General features: G+C 37.5%; 1 protein-coding gene across 2 annotated transcripts; it reads left to right on the top strand.

Moving 5' to 3' along the window:
- The first annotated feature begins 869 nt into the window (after positions 1-869).
- rnpc3 (RNA-binding region (RNP1, RRM) containing 3) lies at positions 870-14,545 on the top strand. 2 transcript variants are annotated; one of them, XM_079602370.1, is made up of 16 exons: positions 870-969; positions 2,118-2,277; positions 2,372-2,419; positions 2,507-2,616; positions 4,371-4,469; positions 6,958-7,069; positions 7,700-7,768; positions 7,941-8,083; positions 9,527-9,652; positions 9,792-9,946; positions 11,812-11,979; positions 12,298-12,392; positions 13,252-13,310; positions 13,472-13,604; positions 13,719-13,791; positions 14,208-14,545. In XM_079602370.1, the coding sequence occupies exons 2-15, from the start codon at positions 2,122-2,124 to the stop codon at positions 13,785-13,787; spliced, it is 1,542 nt and encodes a 513-aa protein (XP_079458496.1). In that variant the 5' UTR covers positions 870-969; positions 2,118-2,121; the 3' UTR covers positions 13,788-13,791; positions 14,208-14,545. The 2 variants fall into 2 exon arrangements, with proteins under 2 accessions (XP_079458496.1, XP_079458495.1); XM_079602369.1 differs by having other exon boundaries at positions 915-969; positions 13,939-14,344.
- Positions 14,546-26,515: the final 11,970 nt, after the last annotated feature.

The following is a 26,515-nucleotide window of genomic DNA, read 5'->3' as shown; positions in this document are numbered from 1 at the left end:
AGTTAAGTTGGCCCTTAAACCAGGGTCACTTCTCAGTGACTTTTCCCAGAGTACAAACTCATAAAAGCTGTCATCGAGTTTGAAATTGTGTACTAATGAGGTTGCAACTACCTTTCATAACTCAAAAATGAAAAACTAACAGACAATATGTCATGGGACTGAAATTTGGCAAAAAAAAACATTGTTTTTATAATGCACAATGGTGACAATCAATCCAGATCTGCAACCGCTAGGCCACCCTAGGCAAATATAAACTGTTGCCAACTTACCACACGATACATTTATCTTTCAAGCTCATTGAATATGGATTCTTGAAAATGTGAAAAAGGGGTGTCATGGAAAAAGAAACTGAATAAGTAGGACTCAGGAGACAGAGGGGCAGTATGACTAGGAAGGAAGAAGGGAGGCAAAGATTTGGCTTGGTTATATGCCAGCCATACACACATTTTGTCTGATCTCCACATAGTATGAGCATTACAGAGAAAAACCAGTAGAGTGAACTGAAGCCATTAGCACTTATACAAGTCAGCTTGTGTTTGACACACTGACACGAATACACATTGACCACATTCAAAGCTCAACCATTCAATCCAGTTATCAACATTATTAGAGAAATATATATATAGCAACTTTACAAACAATACTACTTATTTACTAATGAAATTAATACATTAAATAGCTCATTTAATATAGACTTAGAATTTCAACACATAGCCTACTGAAAGTTAAGCACCTCTTTACTGAATACATGCTGACTAAAATGCTGATCCTGATTAATTCCGTTATCAGCAGTGCCATCTCCTGGTCAAAAAAAAATGTTTTCTGGAAGTGGACCGTTTGTGACTGATGTCCATTGCGCACCAATCAGTGAAGGAAATGATCCGCAAACAACCAATCAGGTATCAGATTTCCTTGACCTCATTAGACACGCCCACAAACTTAGTGCGGAAGAGGGTGAATTTGAACCGGGTATGTGTGTCTCATATCTCTCGCTCTTAACCCATCACTGTGTCATTTATTATCTGTATGCTGCTCTATATTTCTTTAGTAGCGCAATGCATTATTTATTCCTTTTCATTTTAACGTTAACCATAAATAGTCGTTCATCTGTACTCGAGTTTTCTGTTGCTGCTAATGTTTAGTCAGAGGCTCGCTTCACAACCAAACCTCTCAACTAACTTAGCTTTTGCTCATTTTTAAACTGTTTACTTACGGACAAAATCTTAAGCCTGTTATTCCTTGAATGCAAATTCGACGTGTCCTTCAGTCTTTGATAAGGGCCAGATATGAGAATAGTCCTCTTTAGCCTGTGCAGATACTGTGTTTCCAGGACTTCATTCCCCCTGAACAACAATAGATGCTTAACTTCAGTTCCGGACAGACACGCTGCAGTATTATGCAGAACGTATGCTCTCATTGTATTGAAAATAACTAAAATGCATTAACCCATGCATTGTATTTATATATATATATACACTTAATATTATAATATATATTATAACGAAGGTAATAACTGTCCAGGTGAATCTTGTGAAAGCTTTGAAGCCAACTATTTTAATGGACAGCTATTCACATTTCCCTCGCAAGTTCTCGTTAATGTGAAAATATATTATTATTATTCCAATGCAATAATAATGATACTTTATTATTTCATATTATAATGTTGGGATATTACACAGTTTAGCTGTTTTTAATTAGTCTGGGATTTATATATGTATTGATGTTACAGTATTGGGATTGTGGGAGGGAAATGAGCATAATTGCCATAAAATAATGTATTTTTACAATTTTTATTATTTATGGGTCAAATTTGTAGCAAACATTTATTATTTATTATTTTGATATTAAGAACATATGAATTTGGTTAAATGTATTATGCACATTATTGCATTTATATTGACGTTAAACATTAATTTGGTGTGAAATGTAAAGCTATGGACATGAAATCAAATTTAAGGTGACGTAACTTTTATAATGCAGCAAGTCTTTGTTTTGGCTCGCTAAACAATGAAAACATGCTTTTTTACCCTCTGCTCACTTTAAAAGATGTGCATGCCAATTTGCATCATGAACAAACAAAGTTACTGATGGACTTAATTGTTTGTCTTTAAATGTAGAATCATGGCAGAGACGGACGAGGCCGACGTTCAAACAAAGAAAAGCAAAACCCTCATCGTACGGCATCTGCCCAGAGAACTCAACAGAGATGAGAAAGAGGATCTCCTGAAATATTTTGGTGCCTCTTCCGTCAGAGCGCTGTCAGAGAATGGACCACTAGTAAGTCGCAAGATTTGCAAGTACGACAGTTGCAAATTTGGGTAAATGATGCAATGAATAAATACAGCTGACCTGATTGTGTTGTCGTCTGCAGAAGCATATGGCATTTGCAACTTTCAGCAGTCAGACTTCAGCCTCTAAGGTAAAATTAAAACACACATGCTCCTCTTGTGGTTTAAGAGATGGCTTCGACATGGTAGTAAACCAAATTGCTTCTCTCCACCCACAGGCGCTAAACAGACTTCATCAGCTGAGAATCCTTGGTCACACACTAGTGGTTGAGTTTGCTAAAGATCAAGACAATGTCAGTGTTTTGAAAGACCCACCTGTGTCTAACAGGTAAATGGCTAAATCAATCATAACAATAGACTTTCAGCTATTCCTATTCCTTCCCTCCTCTAATACACACTGTCTAAACGTGTCTATGATTGGCTAACTAATTTATGGATGTTTCTTCAAATATGGGCACTTTTATGTGACAGGGGTTGATTTAAACAAGCATATTTCATTTAGTTATATATAGTTAACATTAAAATGTATTTGTTCATGGTTTAAATCATTTATTTTGGCTACTTTTCAAATGCCTTTTTTGAATAGATTTGCCTGATCCTTGTCTCAGGAAAAACTCAATTAACATTGATAATATTCACAAAGATTATATACATTGTTTACAAAACTACACATCATTTCATTTCTGACCAACAATTTTTCCAATAAAGTTTTATTAAAAGTTGCGACAACATTGTCAGTTTATTTGATGTAAAATGAGACTTTTAATGTGTGAAGAAAAAATTTAGGTACCGGTAAATATAGGTTAAAAACAAATATTTTTGTTGTGTGTCATTTCTAATCAATCTGTAATATTTTTTTTTATGCCCAAAAAATAGTTAAAATATTTATAGAATCTAAGAATACATACAATTATAGCTAATTAGCCTTAAGACATAATAGTCTATTTTATTTTAGAAATGTTAAAAAATATAATTTCCAACACATAATCATATTAAACACAATTCATACCGTAATTAGAAATGTTGTGGAAATTTTCATGATGTTTCAGAATTTTTATTTTTTTCCCATAATGCATTTATATACACTGCTGAACATTGTTAGTAGACAAGTTAAACTAGTTTGTATGACAAAGATGTTTTAAGATAGTTTATTTTCTACAAGTTCACATGACCAAAAACAAATATATTTTAAGAAACACCCTTATATTTAGTGTTGGGGAAATGTCCAATACATCACAATATTTCATTACTCCCTAAAAAGTAAGTAATTATGTTACTTTTTATACTTTATTATGACTTTTTCCTCACCTGGGCTGGGCTGGGCTTGCTTGTTTGTTTTGTAATAATAATAATAAAAACTAAAAGTTCTATTTTAAGCAAATGTAAAGGCCTTTTCACGCCAAAAGTGAAATTAATAAGCCTTAGACTGAAGGAAATTCAAATTCACGCCTGCCAAACCTTTTAGCTGTACTACCATTCTGGGTTGCAGAAAACTAGGAAAATCAACAAAAAAAAACAAAACACACAAATGTGATGTTTATCTAAAGCCATTTTTGCTGATTGGTATGTGGTTGAATTGGATCATTGAATGTCAGCAGCAAAAACATTGATTAATTAAGATTAAATGCATAAAGTATATCCATGTTATTTACATTTAATTATTGCAGGTTTGCGTATTCTGATTTTGCATTTCACTGTTTTTATTCATTTTGAGGAATACTGAATGAGTTTTTATGCAAATGAGATGCATAGAGACAAATACATGCTCACATTTAGTAGATCTATAATACCATCATGTTCACACAGCGCACAACACCTCTGTTGTGACACCTCTTACTTCCAATTTCTTTTAACATGTGGACAGGAGAGGTGTCAGTCAATAAATGGGAAAACAAAGTAACTCGTGTTACTTATTTGAAAAAGTAATTCAGATGTTTTGTCGTAAATGTAAAAGTAGCATTACTTCTCTAGTTACTTAAAATAATCTGATTTTGTAACTTGCGTAACTTGTAATGCCTTAAACCCAACATTGCTTATATTTATAATAAAATGCCCCCCGTAATAGTTTTCCTTCTGTTTCAGTGGTGCTAAAGCTGAAAAGGGGAAGAAAGAAAAACAACAACAACAACAACAACAACACAATGTTCCTATGATGGACAACAGCATTGCTCCCAGTCTGGGGTAGGTGTACACATGCATCTGTGTTTGTTTGATCAGCACATTGACTTCCTCTCGCGTTCGCGATCTCACTGTGTCACTGTGTTTATGATGTCACTGGAGATTTGAGACAGGCTAACGCTCTCGGTTGACATCCCGTACCTGGTGTCAGTAGTTCAGGCCCTGGTAATCCTGTAGGGAAGTGCCCACAGCGAATAGAGAAAGAGGGAGAGAGGAAGTTGGCGAGTGGCTGTCACCATCCGTCTCATGTCCAATTACAGGCCCATGTCTCAGAGTGTCTGTTCTGCAGTGACAGCCCGTCTGCTCTTGCCATGTGGTGGCACCAGGTGGCCTTTGATAAAGAGACCGTGGGCTAAGATATAATTTTGCACAAGGAGCCCGCACTTCACCCTCACTTAACGAGCGGAGCTGTGACAGATTTTTATTTATTTAATTCCGCCAGAGCAGCTCGTGCACAGACCAGGCTCGCTTGAAAAGCGTGTTTTTCAGTGGTGTGATGCTCTGAATGAGGTGCAGACCGTTTCCATGATAGAACATGCAATCAAATTCAACTTGAAAGAGTCTTGACATTCAAAGCATTTGGCTTGCGAGGGAAAGTCCGTTGCAAAGTTGGACCTTGGAGTTGGAGTTGTGGGTAACACTTTTTTTTCACAGCATCCATGTTACTTTTTACATTTTAAACAGCTAAATATGCTTTTTTTAAATAATTAAATTATGATGTATATGTGTTTGTAATGTATATACAGTATATGTGTGTGTGTGTTTGTTTGTTATGTGTATGTATATATCTGTGATATATATATATATATACACAGATGAGCCAAAACATTATTACCACCTGCCTAATATGCTGTTGGTCCTCTGCGTGCTGCCAATACAGCGCTGACCCGCTGAGCCATGGACCCTACAAGACCCAAGAAGGTGTTCTGTGGTATCTGGCACCAATACGTTAGCAGCAGATCCTTCAAGTCCTGTAGGTTGCAAGCTGGAGATACCGTGGATTGAACTTGTTGTTCCAGCACATCCCACAGATGCTCAAGTGGATTGGGATCTGAGGAATTTGGGGGCCAGGGCAACACCTTGAACTCTTCATCATGTTTCTCAAACCATTCCAGAACAATGTGTGCAGTGTGGCAGGGTGCATTATCCTGCTGAACGAGGCCACTTCCACCAGGGACCACCATTGTCATGAAGGGGTGTACCTGGTGGACAACAATGTTTAGGTAGGTTGCACGTGTCAAAATTACGTGCACATGAATGGCCGTACCCAGGGTTTCCCAGCAGAACAGATCATCAGATCATCACACTCCCTCCACCGGCTTGTCGTCGTCCCACAGTGCATCCTGGTGCCATCACTTCCCCAGGTATACAGCACATATGTACACGGCCGTCCACTATATGTAAAAGAAAACGGTCCAGGCGACCTTTTTCCACGGCTCTAAGGTCCAGTTCAGACCCTTATTTGTCCATTTGTGACTTTCGAAGGTGGACAGTGGTCATCATAGGCACATAGGATTGGTCTACGGCTACGCAGCAGAGTGTGATGCACATGTTTGTTGTGACACATTCCTCCCATAACCATCACAAAAATCACTGTTGGTAAATTCTCACCACTGCTGACCAGGAGCAACCCACAGGCCTTGCCGTTTCACAGATACTCTGACCCAGTTGCCTTGCCATAACAATTTGGCCCTTGTCAAGAGATGATCAACGATATTTGCTTCACCTGTGTCTGGTCATAATGTTTTGGCTCATCAGTGTATGTTTTATTTATTTACATATATATATATATATATATATATATATATATATATATATATATATATATATATATATATATATATATCTAATAGCAGACACTTAAATTCTCAGTGTTATTATTATTGTCAAATGTATTCATAAATAATCATAATGGAATTAGGTATTTGTTTTAATTGTAATTATTACAAATATTATAATTATCTTGCTAAAATCTTTCTGCTCTCATACTGGCAAGGATCATTAAACTAGTTTAATGGTGACTTTATGATACTTAAATACATTAAAAGCTCAATTTTATATTACCAGCAAAATCATTATGAATATTTTAAATATTGCCTGCACTAAATTAAGTACTATAGTAATAATATTCAGTATTGGTGAGTAGTAGTATAATATGTGATGATGGTACAAACTTAGAGTGTAAATTCTTACAGAATTGACATAACCTGATTGTAATCATAAGAATAATAAAATGTATTAATAAAATGTTGGCCACTAACAAAAAAGCCTTTTTGTTTGTAACTTGTAGCTGTAAGTGTAGCTAACTAAGGGTAGCTGCTCACCCGTTCCTGAATGCAGGCGTGGGCATTTACCAAACACAGCCAAATATTTGTACCTCGCTCTTATATTTATGCTTCACACCATTATGTTCATGGATTTTGTCATGGGTAGCATTTCTGGAACGACTGGCAATTTTTCATGTATGCTTTTTTTTTCTTTCCTCCCGCAGGTTGAAATTTCAAACAAATCCAACGCTGAAATATTTATACCCTCCTCCTTCAAGTGGAATTTTGACAAACATTTCACACACACTTTTGAGCGTACCCAAGTTCTACGTTCAAGTGAGTAGAGACAAAGTATTTTTTTCCCCCTATCTTTTTCTGTTGTTTTATTTATCAGTTCATGTTGGGAATGTGTAAACAAGCACATCTATATGATTACCTCTTGTGTACCAGCATCTCTCTCCCTCTTTCAGGTTTTTAGTTCATATCAGGTAAAAAAGACAGGAAAACGTTCTCTCTCAGCTCTCTCGGAGTGGCACTAATGGGATTTTTTTGAATCAAGTCCAGTCCCTAAAACATCAAACCACAATATTTAGAGGGAATTATTCTGATGGTATTAATATCGCGCTCATGTGGGAGGGATGAGTGATGTATTTAACATTTTCCCTTAAGCTACACCGCACCGCTTTGTGAAACAGCATGATATAATTTAATTTCCTGGCCTGCCTTTTGGTGGCGCTAGCTTTCTTCTAACAGGCTGGTGGTTTAAACACATTAAATCTGTTGCTCAGAGCTCCGTTTTAGAGCCATCACTGAGCCTAAATATATTCCAACGCAGCAATCTGGGTTACATATGGAGCCAGGGTCACAATTAATGTTTGTGCCCAAGAAATATGCAGCACCAGGTGTGTGAAAACAACACACACACACACACTCCTTTCTTCATCAGATGAACATGTTCCTCCACAGGTTCTTCACTTGATGAATAAGATGAACCTCCCCAGCCCATTCGGGCCGGTGACGCCTCGTCCGCCAATGGTGAGTTGGTATGCGCTTTTGGGAATGTTTTTCTTATCTTAAATTGAAGTCTGAATTCAAAGTCAACCCCATTCCTGATGCTTTGCGTTTCACTGAATCCCATCAATATAAGTGCTATGCTAATATTGATGAGCTACACAAAGGTGTAACCCACTCATCTGCACCGTTTCAGTTTGAGATGCCCCCTGGCCCACTGCCGCCCATGCCCCCACCCTTCCCCCCACAGTACCCTCCTCTACCAGAGCACGAGGAGGGGGCGTCGGGCAGTGAAGAAGAATCCGAATATGAGAGTGGAGATGAGGAAGATAAAGAGAGGTAGCTGGCTTTTCATCTTTCTATTTTATTTACAAGTTGTTTAAGCAGTTTGACATTATTAGTAGATGTGTGCAAGTTGTATGAGTGAATTCAAAAATCAGTAGTAAAGTATGTTGAATGTGTCGAAAAGTATGTGTTGCATTCTTCAGTGTTTCCAAATGGGGCACTATGGCTATAGAGTTAGTTAAAGGTGCAGTAAGCGTTTTCTGAGAAACGCTGTTGAAAGAAGTGTATTGAACTGAGCACCACAACACACTTGTAGCCAATCAGCAGTAGGGGGCGTATACACTCATGATGAGAAAGAGAGAGAGAGAGAGAGAGAGCAAGAGGGAGATTTGAAAAAGGGAGGGGTGTATTTGTTTGGGTTCATTTCAAATATCAACAGTTTAGTTTAGTTTAGTTTATTAGTTTATAATGACGTGGACAATCCCTTTTGACAAAAAGAGCAGCTTTAGCCTCTACGGCTAATTTCCAGCTGTAATACAGGTTTGGAACAACTTGAGGGTGAGTAAATGATGACAGAATTAACATTTTTTGGTGAACTATCCCTTTAAATGTTACAGACATTTGAACAAACTCTTCCACCCCCTACTGAGTACTTAGGTCAGTCACTGATAAAATACAGTTGCTAAATTAAAAGAGGCAGTATCTTTTACACTAACTTTCAAAAGTTTGGAGTTAGTAAGATTTTTGTCTTAAATAAATGAATACTTTTTTTTCAGCAAGGATGCATAAATTGATCAAAACATTGATTAAGACAGTAAAGACATTTATGTCACGAAATTTTAAGCACTGATTATTTTTCAACACTGATAATAATGTTTCTTGAGCAACAAATCAACATATTATAATGTTGAAGATTATAAGATTTATTATATATTATATTATATTACATATTATAAGATTTCTGAAGGATCATGTGACATGACAAAGATGCTGAAAATTAAGCTCTGTTATCACAGGAATAAATGACATTTTAAAACATATAAAACAAAGAAAACCGTTATTTTAAATTGTAATATTTCACAATATCACTCTTTTTTACTTTAAAAGACTTCTTCAGACCCTAAAATTTAGAACAGTAGTGTATAATTATTCCATGATAAAATATCCTAAATGTAAAAATATGAGAAATGAGCATGTATAATTAAATATTCAATATCAAAATATCAATTTTCCCTGCAGACAGACAGATTACTGACACATTTTGTGCCTGCTACATGTCTAAAATCGAAATGCCTAAAAATAAATGTGATAGTATTTTTGACTATGCATCATCAGCATTGGCACGTTTTCTCATGACAGATTGTTAGCCTCCAGAATGGCTGCGGCTAAAAGCTGCAAAGTGTTCAGTTTGTTTGTTTCATTGCTGTATTTTGCCTTGCTTTCAAAAGCCATACATGTTTAATAGCTTCACACTTCTTCTCCCTGCGTTCCACAAAGGTTGATCAGACTGATGGGCCTTGTTAACCAGCCATGCAAAAGACTGCTGAGAGCAAAGACTTCTTCCAAGAGAAAGAAACCCAAACTAAAAGACTTCCTGTTTATTCCCAAACCGGATTCCCACGGGTAAACTGTCAGCTACATTTCACTCAACCATAAGCTTCTTTATAATTAATTAAGTAAAATGAAGCAACGCCTTATAGTTTCAAAAGACCACCTTATAATACAAAGAGATTTGCTGAAAGCTCAATGTTGTATCTCTCAGACCCTCAGGCCCAGCCCTGCAGCTAGCAGACGTGTTCGAGCAACCTCAGACGCTCGGACAGAAAAAAATTGAGTTCCATATATCGGCTGAGGTGTCCACCATCCTCGAGGGGCCCGGACAGAATCAAGAGCGGCAAATCGCAGATGCGACTGAAGGTAAGGCTGCAGGTCCCCCGCCACTCCTTCTATCCCATCATTCATTTATCTATCCGCCTGCATCACCGAATGCGCCCCAGGTTCACCCATCCATCCTGAGCGGACCTGCTCAATTAACACAGCAATTAGCCCTGAGAATAGTGACTCAGCTGGAGAGAAGATTTAATGTATCGGGCTGTCAGCAGACCGAGCTGCTCTCACCATGAGGCGCCGAGACCCTCCCCTGTGTCAGGATAACCCTGAAACTTTATTCGGGATAAGGCTGCACGATACTGGAAAAAAACTCAATAAATCGTCAAAATAGCAATATTTAGTTTGTCTGCAATATGAGCAAGTATCGAAGTTTCACCAGATGACTTGAGTAGCTTTATTTGGAAAGAATGAATAATTCTAGAATAATTGGGGTGATTTTGTTGGGGAGTGCATCTGCATGGAAAACAAATAAAATAAATAATTTTAAATAAGTAAAATATTTACTTTTAAGTGCAAAATTTGTTTAGGGCCGAACCACCATATTTGAACAAAACTTGAAAATTTTGGATGTACTTGCGTTTACTCTTCGCAAAATCTAACTCAAGCCATAAAGTTAACAGAGTAAAAAAAAGAAATCTCTTTCCACTTGAGTTTTCATAGGCCACATTCACCAATTCAAATAATAATAATTATGATTTTATTGTGATTTATTATTAAATGAATGAATCAAAGCAAAATAAGTATATTGTAATAATACCATTGTACTTTAAAATAAAGAAAATTAATTTTAACTTACTGTACAATTACAGTACTAGTATTTACATCTTAATTTGCTCATTTTCAAACTGCACACCTTAAAGCTTTTAATTTGATGGGTAGCCAACAAATAAACAAACAAACACTGTTGCATGAACTACACGTGTGTAAATGACATGGTTCACTCTGAACCGGTAGCACATATATATTTACTTAATTAAATAAAACCTTATTATGATATCAGTTTTATTTTGATATTTTGTTATGCAAACCTAATTCAGGAATCGGGAATGACGGAACTATTAAACAAAATAAAACGCGAATACATCTTAGCAATTATTTAATGTTGGCACATGCAGACAAAGCAAATAAAAGTCATCCTCTGCTCTCAAATTGAGATTGCCGGTCTTTTGTTTACTTCATCTTCCTGTTTGTTTTCCATTAAGGTCTATGACCAAAAACGGAGATGAAAACCTTACAAAGTCAAAGAGCTTTCCTAACCCTCTTTATAAAAGAAACTAGCACAGGGCAGGTAGTTGTTTTCATTATACTAGCTTTCATCTGATGTTTAAATGACGAGAAACGTCCACCTCTCTGAGGGAACTTATCAGCACTTCCTGCTCTAGTACACATTAGGCACTATAGATCTGTCAGACAAGTTTCCAGAGGATTTGTGTAGCCTCGCTGCTTCCCATAATTCCTCATACGCGTTTGCTTACGGCTTACTGCCAACTGCCAGGTGACATCTCCAACTGCGCTATGAAAGAGCCTGAAAGGAAACCCCATGGAGCGTGACCCCCCGCAAACACACCAGCGTCACCCTCCGAGATTAATACACTCGCCTGTTTTTCCTCTGGCTTGGATGTTCCACTTTATCTGAATTTACGTGCCTTTTGTTATTGATTACAGGAATTGATTCTGCTTTTCTGCATGACAAGAAAACAATCCTGCGCTTTCTAGTTTGTTTTGAAGAGTCAAAGGCTTGTCATTTTGATGCGTGTTCACACAAGACTTCGGTGCCGCCTTTCACTTGTCATCATTGAAATCTGCAACAGGCAGCCTCACAAACAGATTGAAATTGAGCACCGTGACAGTTCAAAACACGCTCTAATTATGTTTACGCAACTTCTTCCTAGACACGCCAGAGAAGGAGGTTTCCGTTCAGGAAGCCACAGAAGGGTTCGGGAAGATCTACCCAAGCGCTCAGGTCCCCAAACAGGAGGAAGAGAAGGAGGAAGAGGAGGACATCCCCTCGGAGTTCATCTCTAGGAGAGAGCTAGAGAGAGGCAGACTCTCCAGAGACGGTGAAATACTCTCAAATTGTGCACGCAAACACACTCTCTTTTTTGTAGTACACCGAACATCAAATAGAATTGAGAAGCTCTACTAAAGAATTTGGCTTCGAGTGTTCACAAGAAAGATGCAGTCGGTCTTTAAAGAGGAAATTAATATTTGATAGCACACCAGGCTGTCATCATCATATGACTGTTTGCACGTTTGTATTTATTTTTTTAAGTCAGCCAGTCATTCCTTAAACGACTTTGTTTCAGATTTACCTTTCACACGACTGTGTATGTCTGTTGTATTGATTTATTTTGTTATTGATTCTTTTACATTTACAGAGATAAAGAAAATGTCTGTGTTTAAAAATTACGAATCCGGAGAACCGACCTGCAGGCTTTACGTTAAGAATATTGCAAAGCAAGTTGAAGAAAAAGTAAGTATCTGGATAATAGACTTGGAAATAAATATAAATATATATTAGGGCTGTCAAAAGATTAATCGCGATTAATCACATCCAAAATAAAAGTTTGTGTTTACATAATATATGTGTGTGTACTGTGTATAATATATAAAAACACACACAATTATGTATATATTCAAGAAAAATTGGTTATATTTATATATAACAGATATTTATATATAATATAAATTATATAAATGTATATACAGTATATAAATGCAAATATTTCTTAAATATATACATGAATGTGTTGTGTGTGTATTTATACGTAATAATTATACTCAGTACACACACATATATTATGCAAACACAAACTTTTATTTTGGATGCGATTAATCGTGATTAATCTTTTGACAGCCCTAATATATATGTATATATATATATATATATATATATATATATATATATATATATATACACATATATATATATATATTTATATATATAATATATGTGTGTGTGTATATATATATATATATATATATATAATATATGTGGTATGTAACTTACCTATGAAAGTACTCGGTAATATGAGGTAACTACATAGGTTTAGGGTTCAGGGTTAGTGCCTAGTTATTACCCAGTTATTGTAATTACTATAATAAGTACATAGTATGTACATGCGGAACAGGGCTGTAAAATAAAGTGCTACCGATAACACTACTCTTTATCATTACAGTATACTCCAAATATACCATATATATTTGTATTCTATATATATCAAATTCTTAAGATTACATACCACTTCATCAGCATGTGTCTAGAACAGCCTGACAGCTCATAATTCTCACTTTAGTACCAGATATATAACCCAGCTCAATCTTTTCCGCAGGATCTGAAGTTCATCTATGGCCGGTATATCGACATCTCCTCAGAGGAGGAGAGAAACATGTAAGCACCACTGTCTAATGCCTCGGGCCCTTGTCTGAGGCCTCAACTCCTCGAATCACAATCAAAGCCAATGAAAAGCAAACATTGTTCTCAGGAGCGATGAATAAAGGCGAGTTCTTCATGAACATGTGCTGATGTATAAGCGTGCTTGTTCCCGTCAGGTTTGATATTGTTTTGATGAGAGAGGGGAGGATGAAAGGTCAGGCCTTCATCGGACTCCCCAACGAGAGAAGCGCGGAGAAGGCCTTAAAGGAAACCAATGGATACATACTCAACGACAAACCTCTTGTGGTGGTATCCTTTGTTTCCAGCCGTGCTGGAAGTTATGTTTTTGTCTAGGTCCACCTAGGATTTATTATTACAAATGTTTTTCTGTCAAATAACATTATGCCTTAACTTAAACTTTAGCAATTCGCCAGATCGGCAAAACCTAAACCGGAATCTGCAGACTCAAAGAAAGGAGGGAAAAAACACTAAACTGGTGGGTTAAGGATCACTTTGAGATCAACACTGTGTATTTATTTTTCAAGCTGTCCGTATGTTGGAGTGGGTTGGTGAAAATGTACTGAATATTTATTATTATAGCTTCTAGATTTTTAAGCTTGATTTTTTCTTCTATTTGTTTAAGATGATGTTGATGTTGCATCAACTTACCTCAATCATGAGCCTACAGGAGCTCCATCTTTACTTCATATCCTTTAAAATATCCTTTAAAAGAGTTATTTAAATTGCTTGCTTTTATCAACAAAATATATAGGTAATAATAACTGAATTCCTCCAAATGTCAAGCAATGTTTTCTGCTTCAGCATTGTCCTTTAGCATAGCATAACATTTCATTCATTGTTGCATATAAATCTTATTAATATTCGCATATGTTCCCTTCTATTTTATTGCAGACTGCTGTTGAGTCCTGTTGGGCTGAAGTTCATCATCATCTATTGTAATATATTTTTTTTAGGAACTGATTTTGTTGATATGTCTTGCAATACAGTAAAATAAAAGGAAATAATACTGCCATCTGGCATCTTCATTGAAACTGCTGCCCAATTTCAAGACCCTCTCATAGCAATGTTGTTTATATGTACTTTTATGTCTAATATTGTTATTAATCTGGGTTGTTTGTGCGCTCAAGGTTGCAAAAGGTCGGATCCTGATGTTTAATGGTACCAGTATTGTTCTGCACGCACAACATGTGCCTTTGATGTGAAGGAGAATAAATTTAAAAGTCGCTATCAGTCAGCCGGCTCATCTTCCAGCAGCACAGCAACAGATGGTGCTGTCAATACAGCAGAGCTCAGACAAACACAAACAATACACAAGAAAGACTGTGACCAGGGCTGGCTCGACTCGGAAGATTAGCTGTTATTTGTTTATTGTACTTTAGTCTGTAGTTCTGAGATCTAAGATTCTCAAGATGCATTGCGCCAGGTTGGATTTTTGGGACTCCAAATGTTATTGGTTTTCATGATCAATCATGATGCTCTTGACATTGCATGAGATTTGAGATTTTCTACTTTTAAAACATTTTTGGTCACACAAAGAAAGCAACCACTGTCCCATCGTATTAACATTTTTTTTTTTTTAAGTTTAAGACCAATTGAACAACAGGCATGTTCACACCAAGAACGATATGGATGATGCACTAAATAATTTGTAAAAAATGAAGCGTGATGTATTAGACACTTCTTGGGCTGCATCTGAAATCGCATTCTCTCTTCATTTGGTACTTATTTTGAATAAGCACTTACTTTGTGAGTTCTAAGTATAGTATGAATGTAATCTGGACGTACCAGCATCAGTTACGTCGCTTTACTGCCATTCACAAATCTTCTCCCGTGGCCTTATGGGACAGTAAAGTGTCCATTATATGCACACTTTAGAATCTCACCAGAAGTAGTTCATCTAGGTCATTTTCGCCTACTCTTATGTGAGTATTGTGAATTCAGGCACGCTTCTTTTGTCGCGTACTGTTTTTTTGCCTACAAAATAGTAAGTATGTGATTTCAGACACAGCCATACACTCAACATTCGCACCTTTAATTGAGTACATACTATACTAGACTAGGCTATACTATACTATATGCACTTACATACTAGTGGGGGAGGGGCTAACTACTTTTTTCCTCCAAAAAATGTAATTGGTAATTGTGACTTTTTATTTTGCAATTCTGACTTTTTTTCTCAGAATTGCAAGATATAAACGTGCAATCGCAAGAAAAAAGACTGTTGCAGAAACAAATACTAACAGACTCTGATGCTGGATGACAAAATCACCATACATCTACACCATACACTAGATGGTTGAGAACAAAGAGCATAAGTGCATAGTGTATACTACGTCATTTGGAACATAGCTTATATTGTTATAGTTATCGTCCTTGATGTGTAAACTATATGGAAAATTATTGTGGTGGATCAAGCCCATCTGATATTCAAATACTCTTGATTGCTTCGCCTAGATGAGAATAAAAAAATCCAGTTTCTGTCTATGTCCAATGGCATTCCCAACAAGGGCCCTTTTATCACTTTAGAAATTATACCTGATAAATGTCTTGGTAATTCTCAATATTTCCATGGTGGCTGGTGCATTTGTCATCATTGAAGTCAGTGGCAGAGAATCTCACAGATGGGAACTCCTCACGGGTGGCATTGAAGTACGAGCCGCAGGTCGAGTGCCTTTTCTCCCCTCCGCCCGATGCACATGTGTGATTGATGACAACGTCTGTGTGGATCTTCACCTGCAGGAGCCGCATCGGTTCATTACCATGAGCCCACAGCACAACACTGCCTAGCAGGACACATCAAAGGACATGGCTGTGCTTTTCTACCTACAGCGGGAACGCAATGAGGGTATCAAAGAGCTTCAGAGCTCTAATACAAGGAGAACATTTTTAATGAGGTGATCTGCATTTAGATTGATATAATTTCTGTCAGGGTCATGACCTAGGCAGGACAACAGTCCCATGCTCAAAAGGAAGAAGTGGCCCACCCACATAAAATATGTCCTGATTTATAAATGGATTTTTCTTGGTTTTTAATCATCTTCTAAGGTGGTTCAATTTAGCTACAGGGATTCCCTAAGATAGGGTTTAGTCCAGGCCAGGGGTTTTCAAACTAGGGTCCGAGGACCTCCACGGCTTGGGGGTTAGGGGGTTCGTGAACAAGTTCAGAGAATAATGTCAAAATAATAATATTATTATCATTATGGAGCATCATATTTAGGGGTCTGTGGAAATAAAAAGTAGTAAAACCCCTGGTCTAGGCCATATTTCATTTGGTTAAAGGACTGACACTCTAAGATGCCGGGTTTAAGTCACATTGCACACTATCCCCTGGTTTCAGACTAAAATTCAGCAACTTGCACTGACAGATCTTAAAATATGTCAGTGCTATAGTTTTGACTCAAGCAGCCTTTTTTTTCTAAGGCACGTTTATAAAAGCTACTTAAAATGTCCTAATTTAACTAATAAGGCCTACTCATAGTTTAATCTAAGCTCTGTCTGAGAAACTAGGCCTATATGTATTTCAAATTAAAACACTCATGACCAAACTGAACGCTACGATTGGCTCATTAACCGGTCACTGCCATAATGCCTGCCTATCATGTTTACAACTTCGTATTGATTGGCTGATTACCCCATTAAAGTAATATTGCCCGCCTATCATGTTCTCTTCTTCACCATGATTGGCTAGTTAGCGCGTCAACACGAAAATGCCCGCGTCTCGTGCTCAAGTGCGTGCATGGCTCAAGTGAACGTATCGTAATGTCTTCAATCGGTTTGGAATCGGAAACTGGATGGAAGGAACTGGACTGGTGGAAATTGACAGACTATGTTCAAAGTAAATAACTCTCTCACCCACTCAGAAACCACAACTTTCGGTTCTAATCAAAATGAGCTTGTGACGAATTTGAAATGGTCTAGAGTGAGCCATTTGTAGCTCAACAAGCGTCATGACACATGTTGCGTGCAACCAGGATTGTTGATTTATAGACAATGTGATTATTAGTAATTATAACAACACAAATAGTAAGTACTAGCTATTCAAATCTACAACACTTGTATAGTATGTGTAAACATACTAATAATGTAAATTATTACTTTATTAGTTTGCTGATAGTGTAGGATATGGTAACGTAGTGTGTTTGTGGACTGATGGATATATAAATATACATAAATGTATGTTTGTATTTGTGATTGCCAATATCATAAATCTCATATTATTATAATATAATATGTAATAGTAAAAGGGAAATTATAGAATGATGCAAAAGGCTTGAGGCTCTAACCCTAAAATCGGATTGGTTGTAAGGAATGTTATTTTAAGACCAATAAGACCAGCAAATGAAGCTATTGGACCAGGTAGAAACCAGTTGTCATGTTCCATTATGATAAATATAGATTCTCTTCACATCACAACATAACTTTATTCTTGCCTTTTATGCTTTTGTGAGTTTTCTTCTATTTGTTTAAATGCAAGTTATTTTTGTTTCAGTGAGTGCTGGAGATTTATGCCTTGTGACACAGCCCTGGTGTTTGTGAATAACCATGACAACCGGCGAGGTCATGGGGCGTTTGGGGCATCCGTCCACCCAGTCTATGAGTCCAGGTAGGAGCTGTCCTCCCCGAGACTAAAGCACACTGACTGTTTCAGCAGAAGCCAAACAAACATCATGAATGCTGACTGTTGTCTGCTCTCATGGTCTTCAAAATGTACAAAATGACTGTGGCCCATCCCTACGGAAAGGGTCACGTCAAGCTGCTGCTGGGACCGGTATGTTGTGAAAGGACAGTGAAGTACTGTCCAGTGAAGGTGGATTGCAGTGAAGTAAAGCACTAGACAGTCAACAGGGTAAATGTGACAGCTGTGGATCTAAAAATAGACAAAAAGTCTGGCATCAACATCTATCTATCTATCTATCTATCTATCTATCTATCTATCTATCTATCTATCTATCTATCTATCTATCTATCTATCTATCTATCTATCGTTGTGTAGTTGAACAGTCGTGCTATTGTGTTTGTATGCTTGAGTTGAAACTGTCATTGTAGGAAACAGAATGCATGATATCACTTTCTCTGATGTCACACTATCAGTGTGTGTCCCAACAACATTTTGCCTACTGTGGTGAACAAAGCAGGGGATGAGCATTAAGATGCCCCGGTGAAGGACACAACTTGCTTTCTCTCTTCGTGCTCCAAGAGTAAATGTGTCAATGGCAAGGTGTGCTTATTCATTATGGAATGAGTGATGGCTTCACTGTAAATATTTCATGCATGCAACTCCTAAAAGTTTCATGACGTTGTCCGAATGAGTAAGATTTGGAGAGAAGGTGAAGTAATTCATTTGAATAATAGATGTTTAATGTCTTTGATGAGAGTCATCACAAAGGTCACCATTTCAATCTAACCTGAGACTTCAGTAATGAGCTCTTGTCCCCGTCAGAAAATGCTTACTAAATTACACGTGACTATCTCCGCAGTCTGTTCTGTTTGAAAAAAATCTGCGGATGGGCATCTTAGTTAACCGGTGAGCCTCTTATGACCCTAAATTATGCTGAGGTGTATAATCTCATTGCACTAAAGCGATTTTATTTCTTACAATTTTGTATATTGAATGTACAGTAGAATGATTTTTTTTACACTTAACTCTGACATAAAAGTGTATGAATTTCATTGCATTAGATAAAGTATCAAACCAAGTACCGGTAATAGTATCCTTACAACTAGAAAGTGTACAAAATAATGTGAAGTTCTTTCATGAAACTCTAGATGGCGCAGGCTAATAGGTCCTTAACTCAACCTGCTTGCAATCACATCGTTATCTATAGGGCACAGCTGATTGGTTCCTGCTGTGTCAGTAGCCAATGAGCTTGTGTGCTCAACCTTCAAATACTTGGTTAGCATTTGGCTTTGCAGTGCAGCGTGCTTTCAGAAACCCCTCCACCTTCCCCAGCTCCACCTGTATAGATCTGCTATGGGTAATTCATGTATGCTATTGCACAGCAACAGCATGTCAGATCTATTCCGCCCAAACCAAACACATCAACATTGTCATATCCATTACCATGCCAAACACTCTGAAAGTTGTCATGACAGAAATATTAAATATTCTATTAATTGTCACTTGTTTTGATAATTGTTATAAATGCAATTATTTCGAAAGATCGTTTTGAAAGCTTTTTTTAAGTGTCCAGATACTATTTGGAGCCACTGTACTGGGACAACTACCCTGGGTCATCCTGTCAGAGGCCCTGTACAGTAATCACGAGAAAATATTATAATGGAATATTCAGTGCTCAAAATTAAATTTTTGAATCCATTCGAAGGCCTTTCTATCTAGGCTGATATGTAACTCTAGTACTTCTGTTGCAATAGAATCAAATACACTCAAAAATATGATATCAGTTTGAGTTTAATTTTGTATTTCTGTACTTTTTTTGCAGTTTAATTAAAATTATGTTAATATAAATGCATTTCAATAATTTTATGACTTGTTGGACTCCCCCTTAGTTTGCCAAGGGCCCCTAATGGGCCCCGACTGCCTGACTTGGATGTGGCTGCATATCGAGCAAATAGTTACAAATAAATAAAATAACCTTGTGTAGTGTGTTCTGAGCTTTTGTGACGCTGCTTTACCTCCTCCAAACGTCACATCTTAAAGTATAGCTCAGGTTAACTTAGCGCTGACAAAATGAAGGCCAGAGCTGGTCTTCATCTCATTAGATTTTTGTGCTGTCTGAAAGCCCAGCTGAATCTTCGACTTATTTCATCTGCAGTAACCTTGCTTATTCCCGACGGACATATTTGTGTTGGTGTAAAGAATTTATGGCGATCTAAGAGAAATGTATAAATCCTGGCTTTGGCTTTTTCAGGGCCATTGGGGTGGACAGTGATCAGAATGTGTAAGAACGGTTCCCTCTGAGACTCTTTGTGACTAATACGTCTCCCTTCCTTCGCTGAATGCCAAGCAGGGCTGACATGACTGCAGTGGGATTCTTACCCAGCTGTATGTTGGCCTTCAGTACTGAATCTTAGTCAGCTTGTGTGCGCTGTAAGACATTCTGTGCAGGTTTTTGTTGTTAGAATCCCAGATGGGTTTTCACTCAGGAGGAGTGAAGGAAGGACATGGAATGGGGGCACAAGGATCTATATTTGCTGCTGAAAAGGGATCTATTGGGCCGTTTGCCCAGAGCCATGCTGTGAAATGCTTGTTCGTCATTAGCTTAACACTGCACACAAAATACCAGAGCAAAACCCATTGTACTTTTGATTGGCAGCGATGATGGTGAACTTTGAAAATTAGGTTTTGTCAATGAAGCTTTGCATGAAAACTTTAACTCACGCTCACGACCTGTTTCTAATTTCAAAAATATACTTAAGCAAGTTTGTCAACCAATGTTGTGCACAATTCAAAACTTGAGAACGTTCTGAATTTGAATAAAGGTTACAAACACTACAGAATTGCAATTTAAATGTGACTAAGTAGAGTTATAATGAATTTAACAAAAACACCACCTATAGACATTTTGTATTCAGCTTATAAATGTCAATTTTTGTATTAAATTAACTTTTGAAAACCAGGGAGGAGGAACACTGGATTTCCCTGAATGCATTATTTTTTTTCCCGAATTTCAATTAAATAAATGTAGCTTTCTTTCACTCTAGCAGGGTTGTGCCAATTAAATTCAAACTCATGATATCAAAGCCAATTCTTTAATTCTGAATTTTATTTCACAATCCTAGTAGGCACTTCAGTTGCTATTCCACTCACGCTTTAAATCCTGTGAACAACACAGACATGCAGAGTGATACAGAGAGTGAAGCGTCCCTGCTGTTACACTAAATATGATCAGTATTGAAACTATGCTTGGCCATTTGAATTAGAGGACCGTAACTGTTGTGCAAATTAATCTATATTGGTTGGACAGGGTTTAGATTATCAATGCATCTCATGCCCAGCTAATTTCAAGTCAAAAACTAGAAAATGTGGCAAGGCAGCAATATGGCACAGTTGGCAATATGTTACAGCCTCATAAAATTACTGAGCAGAAACGATATTTCTCATCCACTGATATGTCTGTAGCTTTCATTATTAATAACATGAATTATTGAACAGAACACGTCTCCTAATGTCTCATCATTCTCCTTAAGCAGGTGGGAGGTTTTCTCAAAAGGATGCTGGTAAGATCACATCTAGCATACCAATGAATGTGAATATGTGTGAGCTTGTCAGTGTGTGTATGAGACTATTACGTGAGGCAACTATTAGAAAAACACTTCACACGAGAAGTGGAATCCTCTGAAAGAGCAGAGAGAGTAAATTGATACCTAAGTAATATAAGGATAGAATTGTATTTGAACTGACATACTGTAGTGTAAAATCCATCACAGTCATTTCCAAAGTTTAGATTGAAAAGACGGCTGACATTTGAACTCCGAGTGCCACTATAAGACTGAAGAATTCCTTTAGTTAATGATTCCTCGATCTCCCGTTTGCAACTTATGCATGAAATTGCAGTCGTTTATTGAATTGGGTGTTTTGTACACTCAAAATAACTTAAGTCTGCAAAACCGCGGCCCAAGTGATTCAGACAGTTTCTGGCAGAGGTACAGCCTCAGTCAAAAAGAATTTTGGCTGCAGATTATGGAGGCATCCTGGGATTTTCCTACAGTGAACATTGGCTTGGAAATCAATATAGCAAGTAAACTCAGAGGCACTGTGTGTAGTCAACTATAAGCCAAACAGTAATTGCTTAAATTGATGTAATCCTTCACGTGTTTTCTGTGTGGCAAAGTTAATATCAAAAGAATTAAGTGTGCCGTCCAATGGTTTTGAGATATAATCCTTAAATCAAGAACAATTAAAACTGTGATGCAGAGAGAGATGACCCTGTACGTCCAGATTAAGAGTTTGACTTTTTCCGCAATCGGCATAGTAATCTGGATTAACAGTTGAGTTTATCATGGAGCCGAAGGGGTGTAATCAGCCTGGGCCACCTATACAATGAAAGACTGTTCGTGACCTTACATCTTAATCAGTCAAAATACAATATACCACATCAAACTTTAGAAAATTACATTGCATTTGCTACAGTTGCTGCAATTCAACAAAGGGTTTACATTGTTACTAAACAAAATATTAACTGGCAAGAAGTTTGCAATAATATTTATTCTAATCCATATCTTGCAATACCAAAATTCAAATGTTTCGATGTAATATTATCAATAAAACACACATCACAACATACAAACTTTAGCGCATATTAAAAATAACAATGACACTTTTGAACAACTTTTTTTTTAAACTAATTTTATTACTACTACTATGACTAACTACTGAAGTCCAACCCAGTCTCTTGTCATAATCATTTGTTCAAAATTGTGCAATTAAAGGTGCAGTATGTAATGTTGACAGCTAGCAGTTGAATTGGATACTGCGGTCCAAATTCAAAATATTAGAGAGTTGTTTTTGTAGAGGGAGAAAGTTGTGCATCCGTCGCTCACATGGGTTGCCAGGAATTAGCAGGAATGAACGCTATTGACAATGGAAGGCAGAGAGACTTACTTTGACAAGTTGATTTATCCACGTTTTAATGTTAATAGAGATTTTTAGATGGATGCTGAGACTTTTTAGGTTGGGTGGAATATGCAATTTCTGACCCAGTTCGTTTACTGGCTTCCATGGCTGCAATACGCTGTGTTTTCCGCCAAACTGGCAACCCGGGGCGTCGAAATACTGTTGAGGAAATTGCCAGTGGGCGAACTCACACAGACCAAAACAAATAAAACAAAATTTTTCCTACAAGCCATGTTTTACTGCTATGTTACAGTTTCATTTGCATTATTGCGAGTTGACAGGGGACTGTTTTGGTAAATCAGAATGCACTAAATAGATACTCACAGACTTTCACCTGAGGTGGTAACCAAAGTGCAACCAAAGAGCAATTTAGTAAAAACTATAGGTAACTTTGCACTAACATAATGCACCTGAAAAAAGTCAAATAAATAAATTCACATTCTGCTTGGCTTGTCAACAGGTTTGTCCCTAAACTATTTCTAAACTTAGCTGGAATTCTAAACTCAAATTCCTGATTAATTCAAAAATGTTTTTTGACTTAACATGACTTGAGCTGTCAGATTGATTGGCAGGCCGCACGCTAATTAGCCATGAATACGAGAGTGTTTCTTGTGATGACTTCATCACGGATTTCTTCGAGTTCAAACAGGTCATCGTTAATCATCTCTCAATATTGTGTGATTGAGAGCACTTTTCCGGTGCACTCTAAATGACCTGTTCATAAATCCCACTCTCCACTGTTTTATTATTAAAGTCTCTGCTAACCGGGCCAAGTGCAGTGGAGGCGTGCGTTCTAGAGGTGAGCGGCCCCTGAAAGCAGTCTTTGGGTTAAGCTCTTTTTCATTTCTGGAGATCTGCAGCCCCTCTCAGCAAAGACTGCCAATCAAACGCCCAGCGCAGGGAGGGTTCATAATCTAAACCGTATTAATCTGAGCCGTTTATGAGGGGTCAAGTGAAAAAGAGCTGATCGATTCGGAGTGCTCCGTGCAAACGCCGTTTCTCAATCGTCTGTGGCCCCATCCTCTAATTACAATTTGTTTTGCAATATTGAGAAATAATAGCTTTTCCTTGGTTGTCAGTTACCCTCAGAATTGCATTACAGAGCTTTGTTTAAACAGGAGAACAAATCAATACCATCTGCCTTCATGTATCCTGATCATCTCTCCTCAGCACAGCAAGCAGCTCTATGACATTGTCAATTGTTAATATCAACCCACACAAAAGTCCTATTGATTTTCTGTGTATCTGGGTATTTATTATTGGTGCTGTTTCCCCCCCACTGTATCTTCTGACCCTGTGAAGTGGCTGATTTTATCTGCATGAGATACGCCAACAAGAAGATAATATCAAACTGGAGGTGCCGGTTGTAAAATGATTACTTGTAGGAATCTCTGTACAGCTTTGTTGAAAATCTCTCTTGCAAACCGGTATTTATTGACAACATTGAATAGTTAAAAAGTTCTGTGTTTTGGAGTGTATTTATATCAGAACAGAAATGAGAATGTACTAAATAGACACTCACAGATGAGTGTATATTGTATATACGATCATGTGAAAAAGAAAGGACACCATATTGAATTCTATGGTTTTACATATCAGGACATAATAAAAAATCATCTGGTCCTTGGCAGGTCTTAAAATTAGGAAAAAACAACTTCAGATGATCAACAACATATGATATATTACACCGTGTCACTATTTATTTAACAAAAAAACTAGGGCTAAAATGGAGAAGCCATGGGTGACAAACTAAGTACACCCTTAATATTTTCAATATGAATTAAGAGGGTAAGTAGCAGTCAGGCACTGCTAATCAAATGCCTTTGATTAATTGATCATTAGCAAGTGTGACCACCTCTATAAAAGCAGAAGTTTTGGCAGTTTGCTGGTCTGGAGCATTTAGGTGCGTGTTAACTCAATGCCAGGGAGGAAAGACATAAGCAATGATCTTAGAGAAGCAATTGTTGCTGCCATCAATCTGGGAAGGGTTATATAGCCATTTTCAAATAATTTGAAGTCCATCATTCGACAGTGAGGAAAATTATTCACAAGCAGTTGCCAATCTTCCCAGGAGTGGACGTCCCAGCAAATTCATCTCAAGGTCAGACCGTTCTATGCTCCGAGAAATCGCAACAAAAACTATACCTCAGACTCTACAGGCCTCAGTTAATAAGTTAAATTGTAAAGTTCATGGCAGTACAATTAAAAAAAGACTGGACAAGTATGGCATGTTTGAAAGGGTTTTCAAAAAAAAAGAACATGGCAGCACTGCATAGGTTTGCAAAGTTCTAGACAAACCACAAGACTTCTGGAATAGTTTCCTTTGGACAAACGAGACCAAAGTGGAGATCTTTGGCCATAATACACAGCACCAAGTTAGGCGAAAACTAAACACAGCATATAACCACAAACACCTCATACCAACTGTAAAGCACAGTTGTGGAGGGGTGATGATTTGGGTTTGTTTTACAGCCTGGGGATCTTGCAGTCTTTGGTATACAGACAGATGACTTTATGGTCGACTCAAAGTATTCTAGAGTCAAATATGGGGCAATCTGTTCGACAGATAAAGCTTGGCCAAAGTTGGGTCATGCAACAGAACAATGATCATAAGCACACCAGCAAATCTACAACAGAATGGCTCAAAGAGAAAAGAATCAAGGTGTTGCACTGGCCCAGTCAATTTCCAGACCTCAACCTGACTGAAATGTTGTGGCGGGACCTTAAGAGAGCTGTGCATAAAGAAACGGCCACAAACCTCAATGAACTGAAGCAATGTTGTAAAGAAGAATGTGCCAAAATTCCTCCCGACCGATTTGTGAGTCTGATAGTCATACAGAAAATGATTATTTCAAGTTATTGCTGCTAAAAGTGGCTCTACAAGCAAGTGGCTCTCCATTTTAGCCCTAGTTTTTGTTAAATATATAATGACATGGTGTAATATGTCATATGTTGTGGTTCATCTGAGGTTGTATTTACATAGTTTTAAGACTTACTAACGACCAGATGATTTTTTAATTATGTTTTGATATGTTAAACCATAGAATTCATTGAAAGAAAGGCCGTCCTTTCTTACACACACACACACACACACACACACACACGGTTTTTGCATACATTTGATTTAGACTTTTATATAATAATTAATATTTGTTTTTAATGACCAATATTCATTTTATTTATTTTTTATCTAGATGCATTTGTCCATTGACAGCATCATGCAGTCTCAGCCTTAATCTGTGTCCAGGGAAATCTGCTGATAATGTCTAATCAAGTTTCCATCTCATCTATTGACGTCACATGCTTTTGTCAGCCGTACTTCTTCAAGTGGCACCTAAAGACAGGTGTAGTGAACCGCCGTCCTACCGAGAGACCCACGGTGCAGGTGAGAGGACGTTTGGAACACTGCCGTCCTGTGAAATGTGGGTAGAGAGAGGAGGATGCGATTCAAAGGCCTTGCTGCTGCGGTTCGCTCCGCAGTTGGTCCCAGCTTGATGCGCAATAATGACCTGTCAGAGTGGCAGGCCTGGTGCCAGAACTAATCCATAGGGGTTATTCAGTCTAATGAATCCTAACAGCATGCAGGGAACCCACAGGGCCACAAAACACATCATCCATTCCCCTT

This window comes from Phoxinus phoxinus, assembly GCF_949152265.1.
Source record: "Phoxinus phoxinus genome assembly, chromosome: 24".
Classification (NCBI taxonomy): domain Eukaryota; kingdom Metazoa; phylum Chordata; class Actinopteri; order Cypriniformes; family Leuciscidae; genus Phoxinus; species Phoxinus phoxinus.
This window is presented reverse-complemented; position numbering and strand designations above follow the sequence as displayed.

Excerpts from the sequence above, each read along its gene's own strand:
- rnpc3 (XM_079602370.1), top strand. The coding sequence starts at position 2,122 with ATGGCAGAGACGGACGAGGCCGACGTTCAAACAAAGAAAAGCAAAACC. Across the intron at positions 7,769-7,940 it reads TGACGCCTCGTCCGCCAATG|TTTGAGATGCCCCCTGGCCC; the intron begins GTGAGTTGGTAT and ends GCACCGTTTCAG. Across the intron at positions 8,084-9,526 it reads GATGAGGAAGATAAAGAGAG|GTTGATCAGACTGATGGGCC; the intron begins GTAGCTGGCTTT and ends CGTTCCACAAAG.